General features: G+C 39.6%; 2 protein-coding genes across 2 annotated transcripts; both read right to left on the bottom strand.

Annotated features, from left to right (window-relative positions):
- Positions 1-2947: 2947 nt before the first annotated feature.
- Positions 2948-6238, bottom strand: LOC146473924 (uncharacterized). Its single transcript, XM_085117961.1, has one exon. It carries the CDS (start codon positions 5369-5371, stop codon positions 3242-3244), a length of 2130 nt encoding a protein of 709 aa, XP_084974087.1. The 5' UTR covers positions 5372-6238; the 3' UTR covers positions 2948-3241.
- Positions 6239-14979: 8741 nt separating this feature from the next.
- On the bottom strand, positions 14980-23638 carry LOC146473923 (centrosomal protein of 19 kDa-like). The gene is made up of 4 exons (XM_085117960.1): positions 23462-23638; positions 20480-20531; positions 18801-18876; positions 14980-15639 (listed from the first exon to the last, which is right to left on the bottom strand). Exons 1-4 carry the CDS (start codon positions 23535-23537, stop codon positions 15343-15345), a joined length of 501 nt encoding a protein of 166 aa, XP_084974086.1. The 5' UTR covers positions 23538-23638; the 3' UTR covers positions 14980-15342.
- Between the last annotated feature and the right edge of the window lie 960 nt (positions 23639-24598).

Raw genomic sequence — 24598 nt, 5'->3', positions numbered from 1 at the left:
ATGCAGTGAAATCGTAAGGAGAATTTTCATCATCATCATTTATTTGCCTTAGTAAAAGAAGAAAACATTCAAATTACAAGTCAAGATACCAGGCTTATAAGAGAGGCCACTTCGGCCTCTTAGATGCTGGTCGGTGCTGGGGCCTAACAAGGAACGAGGATATCAAAGTAAAATAGTTTAAAAGTCGTTTCTTGCATTCTCTTTTTTGTGTAAGCCATTAAATGCAGTTTAATTGATCTTAACGGATTTTTTACTGGAAAACTTAAATTGCCGAAAATGTTTGGAAACGCACTCTTTTTACGAGCTGTTCTTGGCTTTCCGAAAATGCTAGCCGACCTTTCTTCTCCCGTACTTTTATAAATTTAACGAGAAATTTGCCCCTCTGAAAACAAAAAGGATTAATTAGTTTTCTAGTGTTACGAAATTTTGAGGCGACATTTTGCTGAAGAAAACTTTAGCTTTTTTAAAGAAAATTAAATCCAAATTTCTAAGACGATTAAAGCTTTCCGAACAGATATCCACCGAAAGTGAACCATTGGTTGGCCTTGAAGACCACAGCGACAAGACCTTGGGAGATTCTGGATCTCTTGCATTCTCGGAGACCCAGGGGAGAGGGGGGGGGGGGATAGCTAGGTCGGAGGAAGTCAAAACGGCTAAGTGTTTACAAGAACGAACGCAAACTCACCCGTTTTGACTTGCTTCTGTCCCAACTATCGGCCCCTGGGTGTCTGAGGATGGATTTTTTGCGGACCTGGATGAGTAAAATACTTGAAATTATAAATTATAGACAGTACGGTTGATCCTTACGGCACTAATTCATGTCCTGGGCTCGTCTGACGTCACGCTCGACCGCGAGTAAGGGAAGACTAGGGACGAGGCTGCACTAACCAATTCTCGTCAACAATGAAAAGAAGTTCATAGAAATATTACTCGAGTTACTAGCAGATTGAACTACTGCTACAAACAACAAAATTTGGCGAAATTCTGAGTCAGTTTTTTGATGGCGAAAACAAGGCGTCTGTATGTTTCCAGAAAGATGTTCTCTGTATGATTTTAGAATATATTAGTCCATAACCACTCTATATTTAGATCTTTTTTATTCTCAACTTTAATGTATTTCACGTAGTGACACGTTAATTAAAAACAAAAATTGCTGTTTCCGAGAAAATACGCAAAACACACAGTTTTGACTTCGAAATGCAGAATAGTCTCCGAAAAAAACACATACGAACCGTACTTTGTCTCATTTTCTGGTAAAACGACTTTGCTGATCTGTTTAACATCAAAGTTAATGCGTTGTAAAGAGAATATTTCATACCCTGTTTTGACTGTTTTCATGCGTGGAAAACTCGCGGGTCATTGATTCACGCGCATGACGAAGGCTTCTGTCATAGCATATTTTTCTTTTAATTTGCTGTCAGACATGTTTAGTGTTTTTCAAACTCGAAAAACCTCAAGTAATTAATCTAACTAGTCATGTGTACACGCTGGAGAAAATTACTTTTTTGTTCTATCTTGCTATATTCTTTCGCCCCGAAGGGTTTAGTCTCGAGAGTTATCATTTACCATTTTTGTCTCGCATCGGCATGGCTCTGTGGAAAAGTTACTCGCAAAAGTAATTCGGTTATTTTCAGCCGTCTGGAAGCGAAGTTTTGCATATCAGTCAAGTTTATTGCGGTATAACTTTCATTTATCTGCACTATATATACAAATTAAACCATTGAAACTAGGATTCCGTGCTATATGGCTATTAGTATAATACTGTTTTCGCGGATACCGATTTTGTTCGCTCTCGGGGGGCAATTGTTTGGCGATAACTGTTTTTCCTTTTTTTTTTTCTTTTTTTTTCAAAGAAGGCATTTGTATTTTGTGTTTTATGACATTGCGATACCTTGCTTAAAACAGTATTGCAAACTTTTTCAGTATTATTAAACAAAACTCGAGGATAAAAAATTGGGGGGAATGGGTTGTCGGAATTATAATTTAGAACTTGGGGAGTTTTTAAAACACGTGTACACTTATCTTTTAGCTCTGGTTCAGGCGGACATTTTTAAATACATAATTTCTTTTTGCATTGCCAATTTCGGCTCCATTGATAGCACGACAATGAGACTGTTTTCCATACAGTCTAAAATGATTTCGCTTGCTGTGCAACCTTGTGGACGCTTCGCGTTTTTCATTGTTTCCATTTTCGTCGCACAGTCTGTCTTGCGGAGCTCTTTGAAAACACGGAAAGTTTTCCAGCTGTTTTAAGCATTTCATTAAACGGGCAGACGCTACAAAAATAGCCATTCTTCTTAAATTACACCTAACTCGGTTGTTTTGAGACTTGATATATCGGTCTTCCGCTCAATAACCAAACTTGAAGTATGTTGTGTCTAGCCGGGCGGCGAAACTAGGATATGAATATATCACTCAATTGTTCTGCGGCATTAGCTCGGAGCTTTTATGCGCCAACCAACATTGTTTTGACTGAGGAAGTTTAATAAAACAAAGTGCATTTGTATTAATGTTAAGTCGGGCCGATTCTTAATATTGCTTCCCGTTTTTAGAATTTTTAGTACTGGCTAAAAAAAATATGAAAACTGGCGTCTTTGCAAAACAGTTGCATGATAGCTCTAATTTTTTTTTTTTTTTCGGTTTTTTACTCACGATAATCTTTTTTCCATCACGCTGTTTACAATAATTTGAACCGTTTGAAGAAGCGTCTGCTTTTCTTTTCAATTTATAAACTCAACAGCAGTTTTGAAAAAGCTCTGTGGTGTCTGCCCCGCGTTAGAGATAATGGAAAGCCTAAATGTAAACACGAAAGGCGCCGCAAACAGTGAAGAGGAATTGTTTTGCCTAGGTTTTTGTATGGTCAGCCGCGCTATATGGGAGCAGATTAAAATACGATTTATGTCAGCCAGAATAAAAGCTACTAAAACGAAAAGCTCGAAGTGACAAATACTTTTTTTAAATTTATTAATTTTAACAGGGAAGTTTTCCCTCTCTACTTAACTATTTTCAATTGACTTTCGTCAACATGACGCTGAACACTAAACACACTCCGCTAAAATCAAATTTTGTTTGAATAGCAAACTGCTGATTTCATCAGCTCTCAGACATGTTAATGTTTTTATCTTTATCTCTTAAACTGGTCTTGTTTTGGTGAAGATTAATTCAACCGACAACCCCCGCTTGCACTTGAAAAGCTATAGAATTTTCTTCGCACTTTTCTCAAACAAAATAACAGTAAAATTCATTGTTCATCTCCCGAGCTTTCGTTGAGGACAGCTCCATTAGTTTTGTTGACAATTCCTTTGCGGTCATAACTTCCATTGACCATGTGCCGAGTTTTAATCACCGACTCGGGGTTGCTATTAACTGTATAGATCAACTGGGAGCCCGTGTTATGCAATCGTTGATTGTTAATCCAAGAATGGAAACTCTTAATTTCGTTCTCGAGCTCTCGGCAATAATTGTCTTTGTCCTCCAACTTTTTCGATAGGTCTCTAACATCTTGCTGTAGCACATTAATCGTCTCTTTCGAGTTCATTGATAATATATCGTCCTTTTCGGCTCTGTACTTCTTAATTTCGAGTTGCAGCTGGAGATTCTTCTCGTTCAAGCTTTCCATTTCAAGCCTGTGGCTCGTTTGTAGCATTCTCGCTTCTTTTTGCACACTTTTCAGTTCTTGTAAAGCTTCCTCCATTTTGTTCGCGTGTTCTCGTTGTAACGATTCCAATTCTGTGCGCAGTTTGTTCCTCACTTCGGCCAGCTCTTTAACTTTGTCCTCGTTGTGCTTACAAAACAAATCCTTAATTTCCTTGGCTAATAATCTACTTAATTCCCTGGGCGAGGGGAGTTTGTCATAATCCTTTTTACATGTTAAACTAGTGAGTTTACCGAAAATCTCTTCCTCCAGTAGCGCGCTTTCGCTGTCGTCCTTGTCTGCGTTGCTTCGCGTAGGACTGTGCGAGTTTTCGTAGACCCTCCACCGTTCGTTTTGCGCTACAACCTCGAGCATCTCTTTCGCCGTCTTTTCAAGCGACCTGGGATCTTTAGCGGAAGGCGTTGCCAGAATTTCGCTGACTGTGTGGGACGCATTGGCGGAGCTAACTCTTGGTTCTACCTTGGGTACAGGTTTTCTGATGTCTCCGTGAAAAGCAGCACGGTGGAACGAAGGTGGAGTGTACGGGCATTCACTGGCAAGGTACGGGATGGTATGAGGGGCAAAAAGCCGGGCAGGAGAGCCACCAGCAAGCAAGCTTTGAGTCGAGTTAGGGACGGAGGTTTCACTAGCTTTTCCACGACCATGCAGTGGCGACCACGGCCTAAACGCCGACCTCCTACACACGATATCACCGTTTGAACTGCCATTACTACTGCTGCTGCCATTTCCAACTTCGCTCTCACCCTCGCGCGGCTCCCGCGCGTCCTCCACTCGCGCCCTCTTTGGAGTGCTCGCGCCACTGTCTCGCTCGTTCGCGTCAGAATCGTGGTCGTTTACTGGCGAAGAGCGTTTCCATCGCTGTCCGTCTGAAAATTTGTTCAAAAGCATTTCCCACAGTTTCTGCACGTGCAAGGTGGGCTGCTCATTGCAAAGCATTAAATAGAGGCGCCATTTCGCGTCGTCGAAGCCCCAATGACAGGTATGGATCTCGCCGGAAGAGTGATTGTGAACCACAAATCTTCGCGGAGAAAAAATCCCGTCACAGTGAGAACACGTTATGCACTTTGCGTAGGGATCAGTGTACTTGTCGATCTCAAGCGTGCCAACACAACCGCCAAAACACTCGTGGTACACTTCCAAACTGTCCACGGGGAAAATACGACTGGGTCTTCGCGGGACCTCGCTCGCGGTTAATACGCCGATCAAGCGAAAAGAATCGGTCTTGGAAATAAAACTCGATGAGGAAGACGACCACGGTAGAACGCCAGCCAGTTTGAACAGTTCTAGCTGTTGCGGCGAGCAGCGAGGGCAGTAAATCTGGAGGCGATCGCGGTTCACGTCTATCTCCTTGCTGTCAAAATCCTTCAGAACTTTTGCCACTAGCTCGGTGTAACAAACTCGCTTCTCCCCTCCAGAACTGAAACAGGCCAAAGGAACACCATCAATGATGGTTTCCTTGAAGGTGAAGCTGTCTTGCCCCTTCGGCGGTGGTATTCGCACTGTGAATGTCTTGCTTATCGCGGCTCTAGAATGCTCAGACGAAACATACTTGTGTTTAGCATATTCGTCTGCCGAACTCCACTGCTTCTTAACGGTGGCACGATTCGCGGTCAAGCCTTTGGGTCCCGTCATCGACTCTGTCGAACAATCACGGTACTTTTGAAGGATCTCGTCTATGAGCGGGTTGTCTGAACGCGAGAATTTACGCCGGTCCATCACTAAAGGGTAATTTCACCCCCAAATAACTTTGTAGAAGACAAGAGCGTCTCGCGTGCAATTCGTCTGAAGGGCTTTCTCGTTATAGACAGTCGTCTGTTCAACCTTTGCACATGCTCTGTGCCTTTCCTACTTGTTCCGTTATTGTTCCCCGTTGATTTGACATCTGACCATGTGATAATGCTATTCTGGGGGTAAAATTACCGAAAAAACGTCTGCCAAAAATCGAGGAATTTTTTCGGTCACTCGAGGCCGTTTGAAGTGATGTCACGGATCAAAATCTGCGGGGCAAACTTCAAACACGGATCCGCCGCTAACAGAAACCAGGGCCAACGCGTGGATTTTTGTCTGGTACCGTGGTTTTCATAAGGAAATAAAAACTAGTATTCCACTGAATAATTCACTGCCTGAGCTTCGCAACAGCTCCAGAACAGGTAACCATCAAAGACACTCGGTCCCCATTGTCAACGATGTCTCTTCTGCCAACTTAATAATTGCATGGGCGAAATCGACCAATTGCGTGCGACCCAATCAGACAACAATTAGATGCGTGCGAAGATGTTGTGTCAGGTCTCCGACAATGTCTAGACTGGGTTATTGTGCTGTCTAGACATGTTTTTGGACGACGTTAAGCTTTGTTTCTGCTTTTATGCCGTGTTAATCAGAAAGGTGGTATTTTGGCACGATATTGACGCCTCGCGCAAATCCTTCAAATCGCCAAGACACGCAGCGGATTTCTGAAGGGACACATGATTAAATTCTCTAGTTCAATTGTGAAACAAACCACCCGAAATGTTTACAAAGAACATCTTATTTATCGACCATGAATCGAAACAATGGCGGGGAAGGGAAGAAAACAACCCACAGCTGTCGCCACGGATTTTAATAATTCATAGCGAGAACTGAATGAGGCGGATGTTTTTCAAAGGAATCGTTTAATTCGCTGGAAACCAAATTCATTTTATTTTCAATTCTGTGTAGTCTTATTTTGTCTCGTCTTCGGGTGAAATAAATCCATTTGCAAATATATAAATATCTGCTATATTTCATGACTACTAGCATATAAATTTATGAATGCCTTTTGTCAACGAAGTTCACCCTTCGACTGTCGTATATCACGGTGTATTTCACTACAAATTACCGCTTCTATTCGCGATTTTATTTCATTTCATTTTTTATTTTTTTCTGTTCCCGTCTGTTTTAAAAAGTAAGATCTTGCTGGCGTTCGACTGTAAAATTTGAGAAGTCACTGACTGAAGTAAAATCCACCTTGCCGGTTTTTCCTTTTTAAAATAGTAGCTAGACTGCCAGAAAAAGTTGTGAAAAATTTATTGGCGGCTGCCTCAAGTCTGTAACGGTGGAACATTCCGGCTGGACGCTGGCAATTGGATTTCAGGTCCTACCTGTGATATTTTGGAAGAAATTTGTCGAAGCACATGACAGTTCATGCATGTCATAACAAGATTAAAAATTCTTTTGTTTTTCTTGCCTTAAGAAACATTTGTGATTGTCTCGCCATTTTATTTTATTTCAAAGGCTTGTCAGTGCAACGTGACAAGGCAGAGTTTAATCCGTTTCATTTCGCTCGTGTCTCAGTGTGTTCGTACAATAAGGGTCCTTTCAGTTTTTGACTGATAGGGAGAGGGGAGGGGAGGGGAGGGGAGGGGAAGCTGGTGAATTCTAGATACCCTTCCAAAATTATGTTTTACTCGTCCGTCACTCAGAATCAGAGGGGTTTTTTATGATTCTAAGAAGAAAAAAAAAAAGGAAAGAAAACTGATATTTTTTCCCGGAAGGAGCCGCCAAATTCCCTTATATATCAGAAAACACCACGAAACGTTTGGATGCAGGGGGCCACACGACGCAAAATAAACTGTTCTGAATACGTTCGCCCTTAGTTTTTCTCATTGTAACTCTGGCCCTGAAGAAAACTAGTTGCTCTAGTTGAAATATTGGCCCAAATAAATAAGCCCTTTGTCGTAGTATCAGCCCTGCAATCAGTTTGCTTTAAAACCGCCACCCCACCCCCCAATACACCACTGCTTCAAAGCCATTTTTATTGTCCTACCCCCCCCCCCCCCCTCATATGCCTTATTTCGCAACTCAGCTGAAGCTGGGCTAATGTTTTCAGTTGGTTGAATGTTTAGGGAAGTGTGATTTCGGAATATGAATACTGGGAATAGTATGTACCGTATTCATGTTCCGTTTCTGGAGTGAATGGTATTGACGTCCATATTGTGCCTTTAAAAGGAACTTTAATTAAAGGATCAGTGTCACCTATTTTTAGCGTCACTTTGAAGAGCCAAATTTTAAACATATTTGTTGACATGTATGGATGTGAACGTAAAAATAATGGTTCAGTTTTTATAACAATAACCCTACTAGCGCACAAAAACTAGTACTATTTTTCTTTGGCTGCGGATTGCTGCCGGATGGCAGCTTGCAGTGTGAAAACTGATTCTCAGAGTTTATTCTTCCTCACAAAAATCATTTCATATTTTCTTCCTGGTGCTGTTAGAGCAATGCATGTTAGAGAAGAGGTTATTTAAAAGTCAAATATTTGGGCAGTTTTTATCAACATACCGCAAAATCTCCGGAACGACGATGACGACGACGTCAATGAAAAACATAACATAAAAATTAAATTCTCGTTCTCTGAATAACTTCGCAAAAATTCCAACACATTTAGTTTGTGAAAAGGTAGCCGAACTATACAGAAACTCAGTATTGACGGTCGTAGTGGCGGCTTTAAAGTTTAGAAAGAGAAAAGAAGTTAATAATCATGCGAGCAAGAGTTATTGGAATCCAAAAACAAAATTGGAGGTAGCTACGCATTTTTCAAAGATAATTGAGGTTTAATTTATCGTCGTCATCGCTGCATAGGTTCCTATTGATAACGGAATCACGGAATGTAATGTGTTAGAGTCCCGGAGGCAATATGTGGGGTTTTTTTGGCATTTTTGGCGGAAATTGTGCGCCGCGATGTTTGGGGTAAACGTTAATTTGAATGGAATTTTAAGAGGTTTAAAAAAGAGATAAAAGAAAGAAAATGATTTTTGAAACACCAACAGGCAGTTGATACCCACGTAAGAGCACCCCAGGTTTCTGGTGGACTAACTTGGTAACCGTCTATTAATTATTAACTACAAATTCTAATTTTAAAACTCCACTAAATCTAGGAAAACTATCTCCTCCCAAATATACCCAAAATTCACCTAAAAATTCACAAAACACCCCACAACACAGATTCACGGGATGAGCATAGAGTTTTTGGATTGCTTAAAACGTGATCGAAATCTTTCCATTAAACCGATTTTAAGCGGCGTGGAAACGGCTTTCAGGTTTACCCCCACCTTAAGGAATGGTTCTTATATAGTATCACCATTTTTTCGACACTTTTGTCTGGCGTTTTTATTCCAGTTAGCCTAAGCTTATAATTTGGTGGTAACAAATGGAACAAAATTGTTTGATGTTTTACCATGTTGGCTTTGGTGACATGAGCGACCACTCCCTAATTTATGTAACATTTCATATAATTATTCGAATTAAATCCTGATAATCAACGTTAAAAATATTCTTCTTTCTTTTCAAATCTTCTTCTTGTTCCTTGCTCGCTTCAATCGATTCTTCAACATCAATGTTTTCCTCGGCCGCCATGTTGGATTTCTTCGGATTTCTTGGTTCGTCTTCGATTGAGCCACGATCACCTCTTTAATTCTTTCTGGGAGGCATTTACATTGAAGAAGGTAGATTACATCATTAGGGAGTCAGATAGTGTATTTTCATAGGAGTAGGTGCCAGAGAGGGGTCATCTTTGGCAATATTAGGCAGACGCGATAAATATACGTCCGGCCGCCATGATTTCCCGCCAAAAGTCCTATCCCAAATCTTAACATTGCAGACAATAACCCAACTTTAATTTTTTTTTTTTTTAACTTTGAATGTTACTTTACTATTTTGTTTTTGTCTTTTTGTTTTTTTGTTTGTTTGGTTTTTTTTTTTTTCGCTTCCCAGTCCCTCTCCAAACTAAAAACGTCGTAGTTTACTGAAAGTAAATAAATTCCAAAAACCCAAATTAGTTTCCCTAGACCCTTGGATCAAAGTCATTCACAGAAGGTAACCTGTATCGCAATTCATTTTCCTAAGATGATGTAAATTTAAATCAAAGTAAAATTTTAAAAGTAGGCGTAGTAGTAACACAACAGCAACTTCAGTACGTGACAATAAAAATGAAATACTTTGTGCAGATCCTTGGCTCTTCCGAACTCCCTCACCAGTACCTTCAATTTATTCTTAAATGAACCACCCCTCCCCCCTCCAAATCTACCGAGACCGAGAGAGGATCCTATCTTGTCAAGACCCATTCCTTAATTCACGTGAGCCATTGCCGGTTGCCTTGGCTGGCGAGGGGAAAAAATTCGAATGGAACTACAAAAGAGAAATGCTACAGTTTCCATCCCTAGTTCTGTTCAAGCTTTCGGCAGTGCAAGAACTTGAAAGTTATACCTTTCGCACTGACTGTACGACAGTTCTCCGGCTTAATTCAAATACCTCCATCACGAGTAATCATTCCCAATCCGGAATACCCGGCGTTCTTTTTGAGAATACCTATTCAATTATTGCTAAACCTGACTAACAACAGCTAGAATGAACTCAAAAGAATTTGCCCTTACTTTTCGATCAGAAATTAGTTTGCTCGACGATTTTGTTTTGTTTGGCGAAAAAACGTTGACTCATTTAGCCGCGTGCGTAGCCTATCATTGGCATGTTCCCGGATGTTCATTTGAAGAGCGGAACAATTCCGTAAATTCCTGTGGCAGACCCGCAAGGAAAATATGTTGAAGTGAGTACATTTCATCCTGTTTTCGACATACGGGATAAAATTATTCACTATTTGAACAATCGTATCATTAAAAGGGGCTTTAGAAAGTGCTATTAGGCAACGTAACACTTAACTCCACATTGAATGGTTTTCTTCCAATTCGCTTAGTATTAAAGTATTATAACAAGCTCACACTAATACACTAATACGATCAGGAATAAGATCAACTCTAATTCAAGAGGTATCAAAATTTCCATTAATAACCAAAAAAAAAAGCGCGAATCATATCACCAAATTTCAGGCATATCCTATCAAAGTCCTTGAAAATAAATCTCGTATTGCGGATCGCCTTATAAACCAAGTTGGGATGGTTTTAATGCCCTGGTAAACACTTATTTAGCAGCTGGGATGGTGTAGTGATTATAGGTTAGGGTGTTGGAGTTTGGGTCGGACCGTTGGTAGTTGAAGCATTGAGCAAAACTTTCTCCAAACATATCCAAGTCTCTAAGAAATGGGTCCGAATTGCGCACATGAGTAGTGTATTAGGATTGTGTATTCGCACTACTGCGCATAGGTTCTGCACATCTCGGGTCCAAGAAGCTCATGTTTCTTAAGAATGGTGCCATCTAAAACAAACATATTTTTGGGAGGTTTGTGGCTATGCGGGAAAAGCAGTTCTTAGCAAGGGCTACTGGAATCTAAATAGAAAATTGGGGTAATCATGCAATTTTTTCAAGTTGCGAAAAAAAATGCCAGACATCGTTACCTATTTTAAAGCTTTTTCGAATTATTGTGGTTTAGTTATCTCTGAAATATGCTCGGCTATCCCCAATTTTCTCTTTGTGTTCCAATAGCCCTTGACAACTGAGGCCTACCGTAACCCGCATAGTCATTAATGGCTTCTAAACATCTCTGTATTAGGAGGCACTGACTTAAACGGTCTCTTAACAACAATATTTGACGGAATGAATAGAAAAATAAAAACCTCCATCCCCTCCCCAAGAAATGAAATCAATGATTAGCCCGGGTCACAATGCGCCAATTTTTTATCATTGAAATGGGAAGGAGAGTGCCCAAGATTGTAGATCGTAAACGCGGGTAATGTATCTTTTAGTAAATCGCAGTTCACTTTGTGGGCTTGCAAGACGATGGCCATTTGCCACCTTCAAGGTCCCTGTTAAGATTAAATAAGAGGGTTCGTTTGTAAAGAAACTGTGGCGTTGCGTAGGTGGGGGAGTAGAAAAGAACGTTTGGCTTTATCAAGAGTGCTGACTTTTCAAGCGTTAGCCCTGCGTCAGAGAGAATCCGTTGATAAAATCAAACATTCTTGTCACGTTGTTACGACTAGCCAGCTAAGGTGCACACTTATTGAAAACTGAGCGCCTTTTCCACTTCGTACACACAGGAATCCTTGGGGCAAGACGAAGACGTAAAAAATCGGCGCAAGAAACGTTTTCAATATCGAGCGAAAACTTTAGTTGTATTGGTTTGTCTCAGGGTTCAACCTCTCTACGCCCAAGCTTAATGGGCCTGGGTCCAAGATGACACACTGGTGAAGTATATGTGTCTGAACCATGTGTTTATCCACTGACCCACGGACGGGACAACCTAGGCAGAGTAGTTTAAAGAGTGGATAACTTTATCCAGTGGATAAGTCACTATCCAGCCCGTAAAAGTTATTAGTCGGTGCATATTTTATCCTCTGGATAGAGAGTTTTCCGCTCCTTGAACAACAGGAGCCTGAGGTTCGGTGGAACAGAAAGATGTCACCAATTTCTTCTTTATTTTTTGATCTGTTTGGCCGAATGTAGTAAGCCAATAAACTGAACAAAGACAAAACAAGATGCAGTCGAACCAGAACCGGTCACCCTCGCTAAGTGGCCGCTTAAGGACGGGGCCTACTATTGTTATTGCGCATACGTTCTGCGCAACTCGAGATACTCGGGTTTCCTATGAGTGGTGCCTACTAATACAGGGATAATTTCAGTTTGAGCGGTTTAAAACTATACGGAAAAAGCAAAACTTAGCAAGTGCTTTTGGTATCTCAAAAGAAAATTAGGGGTAACCATGCATTTTTCAGAGATAATTAAGCTTCAATTTAGGAAAAAAATCCCCTACATTGCTTTATATTTTGGCGCTTTTTAGAGATATTATTGCTTAATTATCTCTGAAAAATGCGTGGTTACCCCCAATTTTCTTTTTGGATTCCAAGAGGCCTTGCTAAGATCTGTTTTTCCCGCATAGTCATAAACCGCACAAAAATACTTCGGTATTAGTAGGCACCGTCCTTAATACTGGGTTGCACAGAGTACCCCTCAAAGACACTAAAAACGCCATTTCATTTCACATTTGGTAACTTAATGTACAGTTTATGTCGTTTATGCACAAAAGCGCTCCCAAAATCACTTAATTGGTTAAGAAACTGCAGCTATAAAATGGTATCACAAATAAGAACATGGTATAGAAACGACCTAATTAATAAAACATTAACGCCAAGATCGTACAGTCAGTTTTGTAGGTCGTTAGAAATTCATTTACCTGGCCGGTTATTCGTTACTGTATTTGAGTGATTTAATTTTCCAAAGGTCAAGAAAATAGAAACAGCCAGTTAAGGGTGACCATGCAGACCGGTTAATAGAGGTCATCGTTTAGTAGAAGTCAAAATTACAGAAATTAAGGGATTCGGGGCTTTGGCTACTGACGGCTTTATAGAGGGTGTTCGACTGCATTTAAGCGAGTTCCGAAGTTCAAGATTCACAGAAGAAGAAAAAAGACGAAGTTTATTTTGTTTATTCAAACGAAGGAACAAACAAACAAACAAACAACACTACGGAACAGCAGTTCTTGCTCTTTGTTCAAGTGACTTGCTTTTGAATCAGGCTGCACGTTTAATAAAACATACCATAAGTGTTCCATATACCATACCATAAGTGTTCACACTTAATGAAACCCATACATCTATGGCCGTGTTCACACTATGAACTAGACAGAGCTTTCAATTATAACCGAGTTATAATTCGAAAGCGTTTACACCAGCCGATTTATATATTAGTCCCTAATTATGATCCGATTTTAATTACTTTAACTTGACGGATATGGTAATGGTACACTGTGTAAACAAAACAGAACTCAACTGGTGGTTTAATGAAACCTTAAAACGAAACCATACTTGTTGAGTTCAAAGAGAGGAATAAGCAGTTTTACACGTAGGCTAAGAAAAATCTAAAGACTTTGTGTCAAAATGACAACGTGGAAGAAAAATAAGAACAAAAATGGCCGCAGGACAGATTTTCGCACTTTTGTTCATTACATTGCAATTAGCAAAGCATCCCTTTTGTTGGAAAAAATGTTATGGTATGTTTTCAGCCCAGTGGTAAAATAAGAAAGATGTATTTGTCAGTCAAGGACACAGGCAAACTGAGTAAAAAACAATCCGAATTCTCCCGACAGGATCCGAACCTATACCTTCCGGTTAATGCTCTACAACTGAGCTACAGGAGACTTGTGGGTATATGTGAAAGAAATGTGATGTCATGTTTTAAGCCTGGTGAACAAATGAGAGATGTGTTTTCCAGTCAGTGACATAGGCATACGCAGAAAAAGAAAATTTGAGTTCTTCCTCCTTTGGAAGTAGCATGGATGGATTACGAACAGTAGACGTGTTTACGCTTTACTAATCTCTCAACGAATTAGAAATTTCGGATTGAAAGAGTCGCAAGTGACTAGCAATTAACTTTCGTTTTGGTGTTTTACCGTCCTCATTCTGAGATACGTGTAACGTTTGACTGGTGGTCAAATTTAGCCAAGTTTACAAACAAATAATCTGGTGTGGATCACACTGTAACAAAGCGGTTTTAAATTGAGTTGCGGAAGAAACTTCGCACTTGCTTTGGCTTTACTAAGCTCTCTGATTGGTTAGCAGCCGTGCCACTTTCTCAACCAATGAGAAGCAAAAGCTCGCTCGCGTTTTCCCGCGCTTGGCGCCGGTTACATGTATTTGCTATACTGATCAGAGTATAAATAGGCCTTATCACGGTTTTCGACGCCATTTTGACGAGTAGGCAAACACGTCTGAAATAACAGTGTTTGTATGGAAATCCGATCTCAAATAATTTTCATAAAACATCGCTTCTGAAAAATTCATGAATTGGAAACTTTTAGCACTGGTAAAAGGATTTTAAGAAAAAAAATTGGAGGGATGTAGCTGTGCTAGAAAGCGTCCAGTCGTGTTTTGAACTTTCCATACATTTGTCTGTTTAGCGAACCAGCCGCTACTAAAAATAGTTCGCGGGAAAAATACAGACAAATGTATGGAAAGTTCAAAACACGACTGGACGCTTTCTGGCACAGCTACATCCATCCAAATTTTTTTCCCTAAAATCCTTTTACTAGTGCTAAAAGTTTCCAATTCATGAATTTTTCAGAAACTATGTTTTATGAAAATTATTTGACATCGGATTTCCATACAAACACTGTTATTTCAGACGTGTTTGCCTACTCGTCAAAATGGCGTCGAAAACCGTGATAAGGCCTATTACTTTGGGTTTGGTTTTTCGACACTCAATTAAAAACCAAAAGCAATCCACAACCTGGTTCCCAGTCGCCTTCTTTTTTGGTTCGTTGGATTGTAATTACCTCAAGCGCACTTGAGTTTATAATAAACTATAATCGTGATTTAATGTGAACATGGCTTATGTAACTTGGGTGATTGGGAAAGCAAAGTGAAACATTACAGAAAATATATGAAAAAAAAAAAAACACATTTGAGAAAACTACAAAAAAATGATTTCCGTCTCGAAATTTATTGTTGTTTTTGGTTTGGGGCGAAGAAAGGTAAAAAATATACACTTCTATATTAATTTTTTTGGCTCTCAATTCTCATACAAGTCTCTGGATATTTTTACAAAGTTGCTTCGATAACCCATGCTTTTATGGACTCTTAATACCACGATAAGGTCCATTATTATTACATGATTCTCGTTATGCAATACTCGGATGCAGAAATATCATCCTTGCTCCATGCCCAATGTTAAAAGCATTTTACAAATGTACAAATATCACATGAGTGTGTATTATTATAAAATCTGACATCTTTAAAGATAACGACAAGTTTTTTTAATGAAAAAAAATTCTTGAAGTTTGCATAAATTTAAAAATCTGGATCTGAATAATCATCGTCATCGTCCCATCCTGATTCGATCTTGACATCGTTAAATTCCACTTCCTTATCATAAACAAAGTCTTCGTCTCCGGGTCTAATTCTGTTTTTCTCAAATTCCTTGTCCATCTCAGCTTTTCTCCTATCGAGCTCGTAATCGTCCAGTTTATTCAAGTCTTCATCTTTATCCCCAGCTTGTGAGTTCAGTGATGGCGGAGGAATATCTTTGGTTTGAACCGGATCAAGCCCTTTCATTTTGTTTTGAATCATTGTTAGCAGTTTTTCCAGCTGACGAAAAATAAAATTGCAAACAGTGTTAAACGTGTCAATCAAACCCTAGTCGTTACCAAGGGTGTTGTTGGAGGGGCAATGGGACCGTTTAGAACTCTCATGTATAGCAGAAAAACAAGTCTATATATCTACGCGAAGTTTGGAAAAGGATGACAACTTGAGCGCCTTTTCGTGAAACGACACCGAATCTCGAGTTTTATGGCCCCGAGAAGGTTTAGAATGATGAAAAATAGAAAAGAAAGGAGAAAAAAAAAGAGAGAAGAGGGGGGAAAGGACTTTGGAAACATTGGAGACAAAAAGCCATTTGCACCGTACTGTCAACGGAGAATTACTTGAGTGGAACTGTTTTCAAAAACCCGGGTAGATATATTTGATGCGCTGCCTCCTAATACAGGGATATTTTTGCGCGGTTTATGACTGTGCGAGAAAAGCAGATTTGAAAAAGGGCTATTGGAATCCAAAGAGAAAACTGGGGATGTACCGGACATTTTTCCAGAGATGATTAAACCAATAATTCCAACAGATTGAAAATACATTGTACTTAACAATGTGTGGCAATTTTCCAAATTGAATTATCTATCTCGTGGTTCCCCCAAATTTTCTAATTTGGATTTCAACATCCCTTGGTAAGATCTGCTTTTCCTACATAGTCATAATCCGCGCAAAATACCTTTGTACGAGCAGGCACCGTCCTCGAGAAAGCAGAAGGTATACGCACTGAGAAAAAGAGGCACCATCAGCAAGGGAAGATTCTACCCGGGGGGGGGGGGGGGTAGCCTATACAGGGAGGCTCCGCCCGAAAGGGGTACCTTTTTCACGCTTCAGGTATATGAAAGGGTAGGGATTTCACGAGTCAAAGTATATGACAGGGTAGGGAAATCTGTTATTTAGGTATTTAAAAGGGCCTTTCATTATTTTCCAATGGAAGGTATACGAAAGGGGTATACCTTTTGTGAATGGAAGGTATACGAAAGGGGTACCTTTTCTGCCAAAAAAATGGTATATAAAAGGGTAAGGGGTCGGACCTCGGGGCGGAGCCTCCCCGTATTAAATTTATTTTAGTATCCCCCCCCCCCCCCCGGGCCCCGGGGGATTCTACATGTACCTTAGAGATAATAACACAACAAAGTCTTGAACAGTGATATCACCGTGTTATTACCACATTATTGGCCCAACATGGTACTTGGGTGTCTTGTCAAATTCAGTTTAAGTTTAACAATACTTTCTCATGCATGACTAGAGAATAATTGGGGGAACTGAAACTGAATTCCTACTATAAGAATACATGCCGGTGCAGTGCTCTACCAACTGAGCTATCAAGCTAACTGAGAGCTGGTTATATTGTGAGTTCGTAATATACCCGTGAAGGATGAATAAATGAATGTAAATATTTGAATCATATATTTTTGAACTACGGATGAAAGATCAAATAGAAGAAAGATCCTCGCAGTTACTACGCAACTTCAACAGTTGCAAAAAGAACGCCCGAAAAAAAATTCGGGCTTGAACGGGATTCGAACCCATGACCTCTGCTATCATGATGCCGGTGCAGTGCTCTTCAAGAGAAATTGAAAAAGGTTCGAGTTATCGGGAGTTCGAGTTATCGAGGGTAAAATTATATAGAAAATGACCTGAAAGGAAAGGAAAATTGGTTCGAGGGTTCGAGTTATCGAGAGTCGACTGTAGTAAAACTTCAATTTTCACTGGTATCGCGTTGAAGGGTTTTAAATCAGTGTACATGGTTGTTTTCGCCGCACGAGCCAGTTTCATACGCAAGCCTCATTATACCATATAAATGCCATGCACAATACAGGCGTCGGTAGCTGGTTATCGGTTCCATCAAGAGTCTAGACAAAACTAATATCACGTTCAATCAAAAGCCACCAGCCCTTTCAACTTATCTATTTACATATCTGCCTTCACTGATCAGAGTAGTATTGATCTTATAAAAACAACAAAGAAACAACACGCAAATACTGTTGTCTGACTTGACAAAGAGGGTCTAACATACATGCCATACACGCACACTATTGCCTTGCCGACACCGCGCTATTACTGACACCCCGATAATACGGACAACAGCTAAATCCCCGGCAAAAATAAACTACAGAGTTCGGCTGAAATAAACTCTCGCTATTAAGGACACTAACGTGTACGCAATAAAGGGAGTTGCAGTCACTGCCGTTGGAAAGGACAGTGAACATGAATTATGAAATTTTTGCGGGCGTCTGTTGTTATCTAATTTCCATAAAAATCTTTCTGAAGTATTTTGAAAGCGCAGACTTATGCCATTTCAGAATAAAAAGTAGCGAGATTAAAACCTGACGTTTCGACGAAAATGAAATGAAATGAAATGTTTTTCCAAATCGTTCGTTATCAAACTTATGGCACCTGGAAAAGAATTTAAGGGAATTGGCTGTGCTGGGGGTATTTTTGGCGATTACTTTGCCTTGAAATCGAAAAAGCTCCAAATACTATACAGCTGTAAGCTCTATTTCAGAATAGATTTGTTAAAAATTAAGCTAGCAAGTTCAATCATTTTGCAAGCTGAATGCACCCGCTTGAACGACAGTTTAAAAAACCACTTTAGAAATTGCTTCAAAATGGTGCACACTAGTCTCAGAAAGTGTAATTTTGAAGAATTCGAAGAATTAGTCCTTCAAATAATAGACCCTTCTCCAAAACGGCGGCCGAAAATTCAAATTAGTTAAAATTAAAAACGTATACCAGCACTAGAAAGAGCACTTTTACTTTAGCAATCCTGCAAAGTTTCAGCATATCGATCAGCTGAGAAAAGTAATATCAGCTGAGAAAATGTAAGTTGAAAAATGAAAAAATAATTTTTCATTTGTATTGCCCCAGTCATACAAGCGTCTGTAAATTTGTCAAATTTCATCTTACATTTCCTAAGCTGATATAACACCTAATGTGCTGAAACTTTGCAAGGTTACTAAAGTATTTAGGTGCACTTTCCAGTGCTGGTATCGGTTTTTCATTCAGTTCAATTTCAACTCATTCCAATCTGTTGCCGCCATTTTGGAGAAAGGACTATTGGTGCACTCCATCTATGAACCAACCAGTATGGCCGGCCAGTTTGGACAAATAAAAAGCACTCTTAGTTCTGTATTTTTCTCATTATTGTGTATAAACCGACTTACCTGTGAGTAGGAGATATTCTCCAAGTATTTTCCATGTCGAGAACTTTTCTTTAATTCATCCACTGTGTCTGATATACTGCAAAAAAGACAATATAATTGTACATGTTAAATCTTGCAATGAGCTATTCTGTGCAACATTGAATTCTGCAGTAAGTTCGACGGCAACTGTAAACATACAGGAGGTGATTCCTAAGGGAGGTATGACAAGGCAGTGCAGACCCACAATTTATTACACCCACAATACTTCCCCTAGCTGCTACCTCCACCCCCCCCCCCCCCCACCCACCACAAAAAAAAATACCTATGGACCAATACATACACCCTACACCTTTTTTAATGCACAAAGAATTTACACAAATCATGCACAGTGGAATGACCTTTACCTTATCCAACTACCACTGGGCCACCAAGAGCTATCTAATGCCAGCTTTGGTGTGGCCCCTGGTTTACACTGTATTTAGCAAAGGATAAGGCTTTGGTTCTCCAGGTCTAGGATTGGGAAAGGGTCTCGTTACCCCACCCTATAAAAAAACAGTTGACTACAGAAATCCCCTGGGGAATTAAGGTGCCACACGAAGAGGTCCCAGTATAAAGCAATGAGACATCAAAATCTGCTCATGATAATGAGGTGGATATATTACTAAAGAGGTATATTAAAAAAATTCAATACCCTCCAAGACACCAAGACCCACATTTAAAGTCTGAGACCAAGACTCAGTAATTGTTTTCGTGAAATCAGCCTTGCTCTTTTTTAGGCATACTATGGCAATAATTACTAGCAGAATTCAAACAAGCCTACATGTCTCACAGCCTGCACGATTGCAATGTTGAGCCTTTTTTCACTACTATTCTTTGTTTTATGTTGTTGTTTTATGACGGTTCATTCAGTCTAAACAACTTGGCTTGCAATACTGCGAGATTCACATTAATTTCAAAATGCAAGATTCCCAGACCTACTTTATTTCTTACGAGCTCAAGATTCTGAGACTTCAGTTTGAGACGTAGATTTTTGTTACTCACCAGTCAGAAAATGGGTGTGGATTTTATATACCAGGCCCTAGTTGTTCAAAGAGCGGATAATTTAATCCACTGGATAGGTCGCTATGTGGCAAATAAATTTGCACAAGAATTTCCCTATAGTCCTATAATTTGTGTATAGAGTAGACGCGTATGCCTAATTTAAGTATGGGATTGTTTGGAAAACTTGCCAGAAGCATTGTTTGGAGTACATTTGCACTGCTGGATAGTGACTTATCCACTGGATAAAGTCATCTGCCCTTTGAACAACTGAGGCAGGTCTGAAAATGGATATTGATTTGAGTGGCCAGGTCTTAAAATAGGTTTTGGAAAATTATATATTTTGGTCTGAAATTAAGGGTCACGGTTTAGAGAACCTGGCGGCAAACCATGACCAACAATTCCGGTGTTCCAGATAACTTTCAAAGTCAGGAAGTCAATAAAGGATTTTGAAGGGTCAGAAGATCTGGTTCTCTCCAAATCTTCTCAAGTTTACCATTCCATCTGTTGGGTCAGGAAGCAAGCTTTCTCCAGTTTTTGGCCTGAGACTGGCCTCTCTTATCTGGAACACTGAATTCTGGGGAGTAGTCTCTCTGGGCCTACTGGCTCCAACCATGTGGGCTGCATGTCATTAAAGTGCAACAGAGTACCATTACACTCACCTTGAATCTTTTCTCAACATTCTGATTGGCATTGACCTTTTATGGAGCTTTCCTGAAAAAAATTCAGGACCTTTGACTCAACATCAGACTAAAGCAATTTCACATCATATTTCTACTGTGTACCAGCTAATTTTTCATGATTCATAAGTTACTTTGTGGGAAAAGCAGACCTAAGGAAGGGCTATTGAAAAATCCAAAATGAAAATTGGGGATAACCATGCATTTTCCTGTGATAATTAAACAATAATGATGCTAAAAAAACTTTAAAATACAAAACAATGTATTGAGCTTTCTTTCCCCAAATTTTAGCTTAATTATCTGTCAAAAATGTGCGGTTGCCCCCAATTGTTAATTTTCTTTTAGAATTTCAATAGTCATTGCTGAGATGTTCTCTTCCTTCATAGCCATAAATCAAACAAAAAAACCTTTGAATTAGTAGGCATTGTCCTTAAGAAATCGGAGTATCTTGGCCCATCTTGATATGGGTAGAACATATGCACAACAACAAAAGGAGGAACCATCCTCTAACTAATTTAATGAGTTTTAAATGTGACCATTACACTGAAACAAATTATATTACACAGGAGTTTTCCATGGTGCAATGGAACTTAAGCAACTGAAATAAAAGAGTGGTTTTTAATTGAGTGTTGTAAAACCAAAATACTCTGGCCAATCACGGCAAATAAAACAGTGCAATGAACCAATCACAATATTATTTGAAGCAAATAAATGTACATGTGAATGGCACCAAGTGTGGGGAAACATGGCGAACAGGCCATGATTGATTTTGGTTTTGTTTCTGATCGTTAGTTGAGAAAGAAACAATTTTTTTAGCCAACAATTGTGTACTAAAATAAAACCAGAGCAAACACAGAATTACTTTAGATATTCAATTGACAACTGCTGTAAGATCGCATGCTTTAATGTTTGAATTTCTCAAACCAGACAAAGTATGCCTTGTTTTGCAGGTTACACATTTGGCAATATTATTATGTACAGCCCACAAAAAAACTCCCAAGGGCATGGGAAATTATGCTATGACTAGGAAGGTTTATGGAGCCAACCCGTTTTTACGTAAAATTTTGATATGTACAATGGAAAGGAATATCCTCTAGTTTACTAATTAAAAGAGATAGGCTTTTAAAGTTTGGTGATAAATAACTTTTTGGCTTTAGAAAAAAGCTTACAAAGATTCAGTTCAAAATAAATTCCTGTGCATTTACAGTATGCTTATCAAGAATCCTGGACCCGGTTGTTCCAAGAGCAGATAATTCTATCCAGTGAATAAATAGCTATCCAGCGGCTAAAATGTACTCCAACCATCCACTGGATAGCAACTTTTCCACTGGATAAAGTTATCCACTCTTTGAACAACTGGGGCCTGAACAATAACTCACTAAAATGCACAAAAACTTTCTGTTGAAGCAAGAGACTCCAAGTCTGCAGAAAAATGAAATAGTTTGTATTTTAGTAAAGGGATGTGTTGGTGAGAACAAATCAGGTTTGTGAAATGAGCATGTTCCCTTGATAAAGAAAATGGACATGAATTTTGACACGACCCATTAAAGGTTGCTCCACATGTCCGCTAACTTGAGTAGTTTTGCTACTGAAACACATTTCATTGTTGTGGCACATTCATTTTGATGTTTTGATCTCCAACACCAACTTCTACTTCCATGATTCACTTTCGCCACACCATGTACACTTCATCAAATTCTACATCAAACATAATTATGTCTTCCTAAACTCCCTCTCTTTGCTCAATTTCTAAGCCTTTTTTGAATCTCAGTAGTTGCTTGTAGCATTTCACACAGCAAACGAGGGCCAGTGCTCAGCTGTCAGCCGGCTCTCATACATAAAAGCTCAGATCTTCAGCCACCATCAGCGTTCCAGATAAGAAAGGGGTCTCAGGTCAAAAACCCGTGCAGCCTGGCTTCCTGACCCGACAAAACGAATGGCAGACATAAGAAGATTTAGGGAGAACCAGAGCTATTGACCCCTTAAAATTCTTCATTGACTCTCTGATTTTGAAAGTTATCTGGAACACTGCACCATTCATCGATCAAGCAAGTAGCATTGGCGTCATTTTTTCTTAAAACCCCAACTATTCCAACAGACGACAGAATTAATCCGAGTTAATGTGTCTCAAAGCAAACATCAACGACATTTCTTCGAATTTTCAGCTGTATATTTGGCACGTGTCCATTTACAAAGTATTGATTGGAATCTTTATTAGAAATAATTTTCCACGCAAAAGCCAGAAGTCTAGTCTGACAAGTGATTTGATTGATCATAGGGTCATAGGTACACAATGGCAAAGGAGGTAGGCTTCCGGAGAGCAGGCGTCAGTGGGGAAGAGGGTAATACAACTCCCCTAAAAACTACTGCGTGAGAGGCTGAGTTTGCCTGTGTCACTAACTCAAAAATTCATCTATCATTTATTTATCACACTTAAAACGTAACCTCTCATTTCTTTGACAATGTTATGATGCAATTTGTCATCGATAAGTCATTAGAATTTGGTCTCTCCAATTTAAATCCAACTCAAAGCTTTATAGCTAAGGCTTAGACTGACACATTTTATGTTAGATATTCAGTGATTTGCAACCAATCCCTGAAGATTCAAAAAGACAACGGTATGGTGGCCATGTTGGATGACAAAACAAAAGGTTCTGTAATTCAACATGGCTGCCACACCATTGTCTTTTGTATCTCTAGGGATTGGTTGCAAACCGCCTATATGCAAATCCAGTTCTGATTATATTATTAGTATTATAGAGTTGATAAGATTATGCTTACATGTACTTTAGCCTACGTGCCAAGTCTCCTTAGCTAAAGTTGCTTCTGGAGGAGATGTCTGTACGTATGGGGTACATGTATGCACAGTAAGTTATACAGCTTACTTTTAAAAGAACATAATTAGCCTAACTTAGTACTTATAAAAAACTATGGTAAAATACCAGTAACTCATAGATGCTTTACCTGTAAGATTGACTTCGTAGTAAACAACAAGGGTTGGAGGGTCGAATTTAACGCCACACTTACGAGGAGTAAACATTTTAGCTCTTCTTGAGTAGAAACTTTCGCTCAAAGATCGAAAACTGCGAGCATTTTGAAGCCCATTCAGTTCATTGTTGACGATTTTCGTGCAAAAATGGCATGAGCCTGTGGTTTGATAAACAGCAGTCTCCGTCGCTGTAATATGAGTACGCATACACTATTTTGAACAACGCTTGCGGGCGCGTTCCTAAGCTACAAGATTATACAAAACAATTTTTTACATTTTGGTACATTTCTTTGCCGTCCTCTGCAAAACAACGTGAAATGACCACCTTTAAGGTTTTATGTAGAACGTAAACGCACGACGGTGAATTTTTCATTTTCTTTCTTAACTTGGACGCCACTCCCGACCAGTTTGGTTCCTGGATAGTTCGCTATTTTTGTCAAAGTTGAGCGAGTTGAAATAATCGCGAAGTAGCAAAATAGAAATAAAGATATATTTTCGAGTGACGTTTTCGTTGCCGTTGCCGTCGTCGTTGCTTAAGCTCCCTAACAAATATTTAGTACCTGAGGTTACTCCTATTCATTACAGCTTGAAATGACCATTACAGGGGCATAGCTAGACCATTTTGTAGTGTACGCACAGAGGGCTAAGAATTGAGCTTCAAAAGCACGCAAACTAGGGAGTCTTGGGCATGGACCCCGTGGAAAATGTTGAAAACAGGATGCTCGGAAAAGCTTTTTCCCGCCTTGTCTGCGATAATTTATTTCAAGAATTCGGGAAGTAAAATGAACCGTGTTTTGGTTGACCAGCACGAATTTTTAGCAAAAGACATGACCGTCAGCTCCAAGCGCCGCCAAACATATGTGTTATTCACTGGCCGTACTTAAGACATAAAGCACAGTTTTTCAAAAAATACGCACCACCCTAGACGGCCAAATAGCATTTTATTATCTTTTCCAAAAGAAAAAACAACAACAAGGCCCAGGTTTTGCAACAAATCCGCCCAGTTTCGCGGAGACAAGGTCGGAAAATTCCGCACGTCGCCGAAAAAAGAAAAACAAAAACAAAAAGATTATCATCAGATTGTTTACAGACAAGGAGACAAAGGTCTGTCC

Source organism: Pavona decussata, unplaced genomic scaffold, assembly GCF_977016875.1.
Source record: "Pavona decussata unplaced genomic scaffold, jaPavDecu1.1 SCAFFOLD_92, whole genome shotgun sequence".
In the NCBI taxonomy this organism is placed as follows: Eukaryota; Metazoa; Cnidaria; class Anthozoa; order Scleractinia; family Agariciidae; genus Pavona; species Pavona decussata.
The sequence above is the reverse complement of the archived record's forward strand: the minus strand, read 5'-3'. Positions and strand labels throughout refer to the sequence as shown.

Bases quoted from the DNA above. Each gene is read 5' to 3' on its own strand.
- LOC146473923 (XM_085117960.1), bottom strand. From the start codon at position 23,537: ATGTTTACTCCTCGTAAGTGTGGCGTTAAATTCGACCCTCCAACCCTT. The intron at 20,532-23,461 runs GTAAAGCATCTA...AATTTTTTTCAG, and splicing joins CTACGAAGTCAATCTTACAG to GAAAGCTCCATAAAAGGTCA. The intron at 18,877-20,479 runs GTGAGTGTAATG...TCTTTTTTGCAG, and splicing joins ATGTTGAGAAAAGATTCAAG to TATATCAGACACAGTGGATG.
- LOC146473924 (XM_085117961.1), bottom strand. From the start codon at position 5,371: ATGGACCGGCGTAAATTCTCGCGTTCAGACAACCCGCTCATAGACGAG.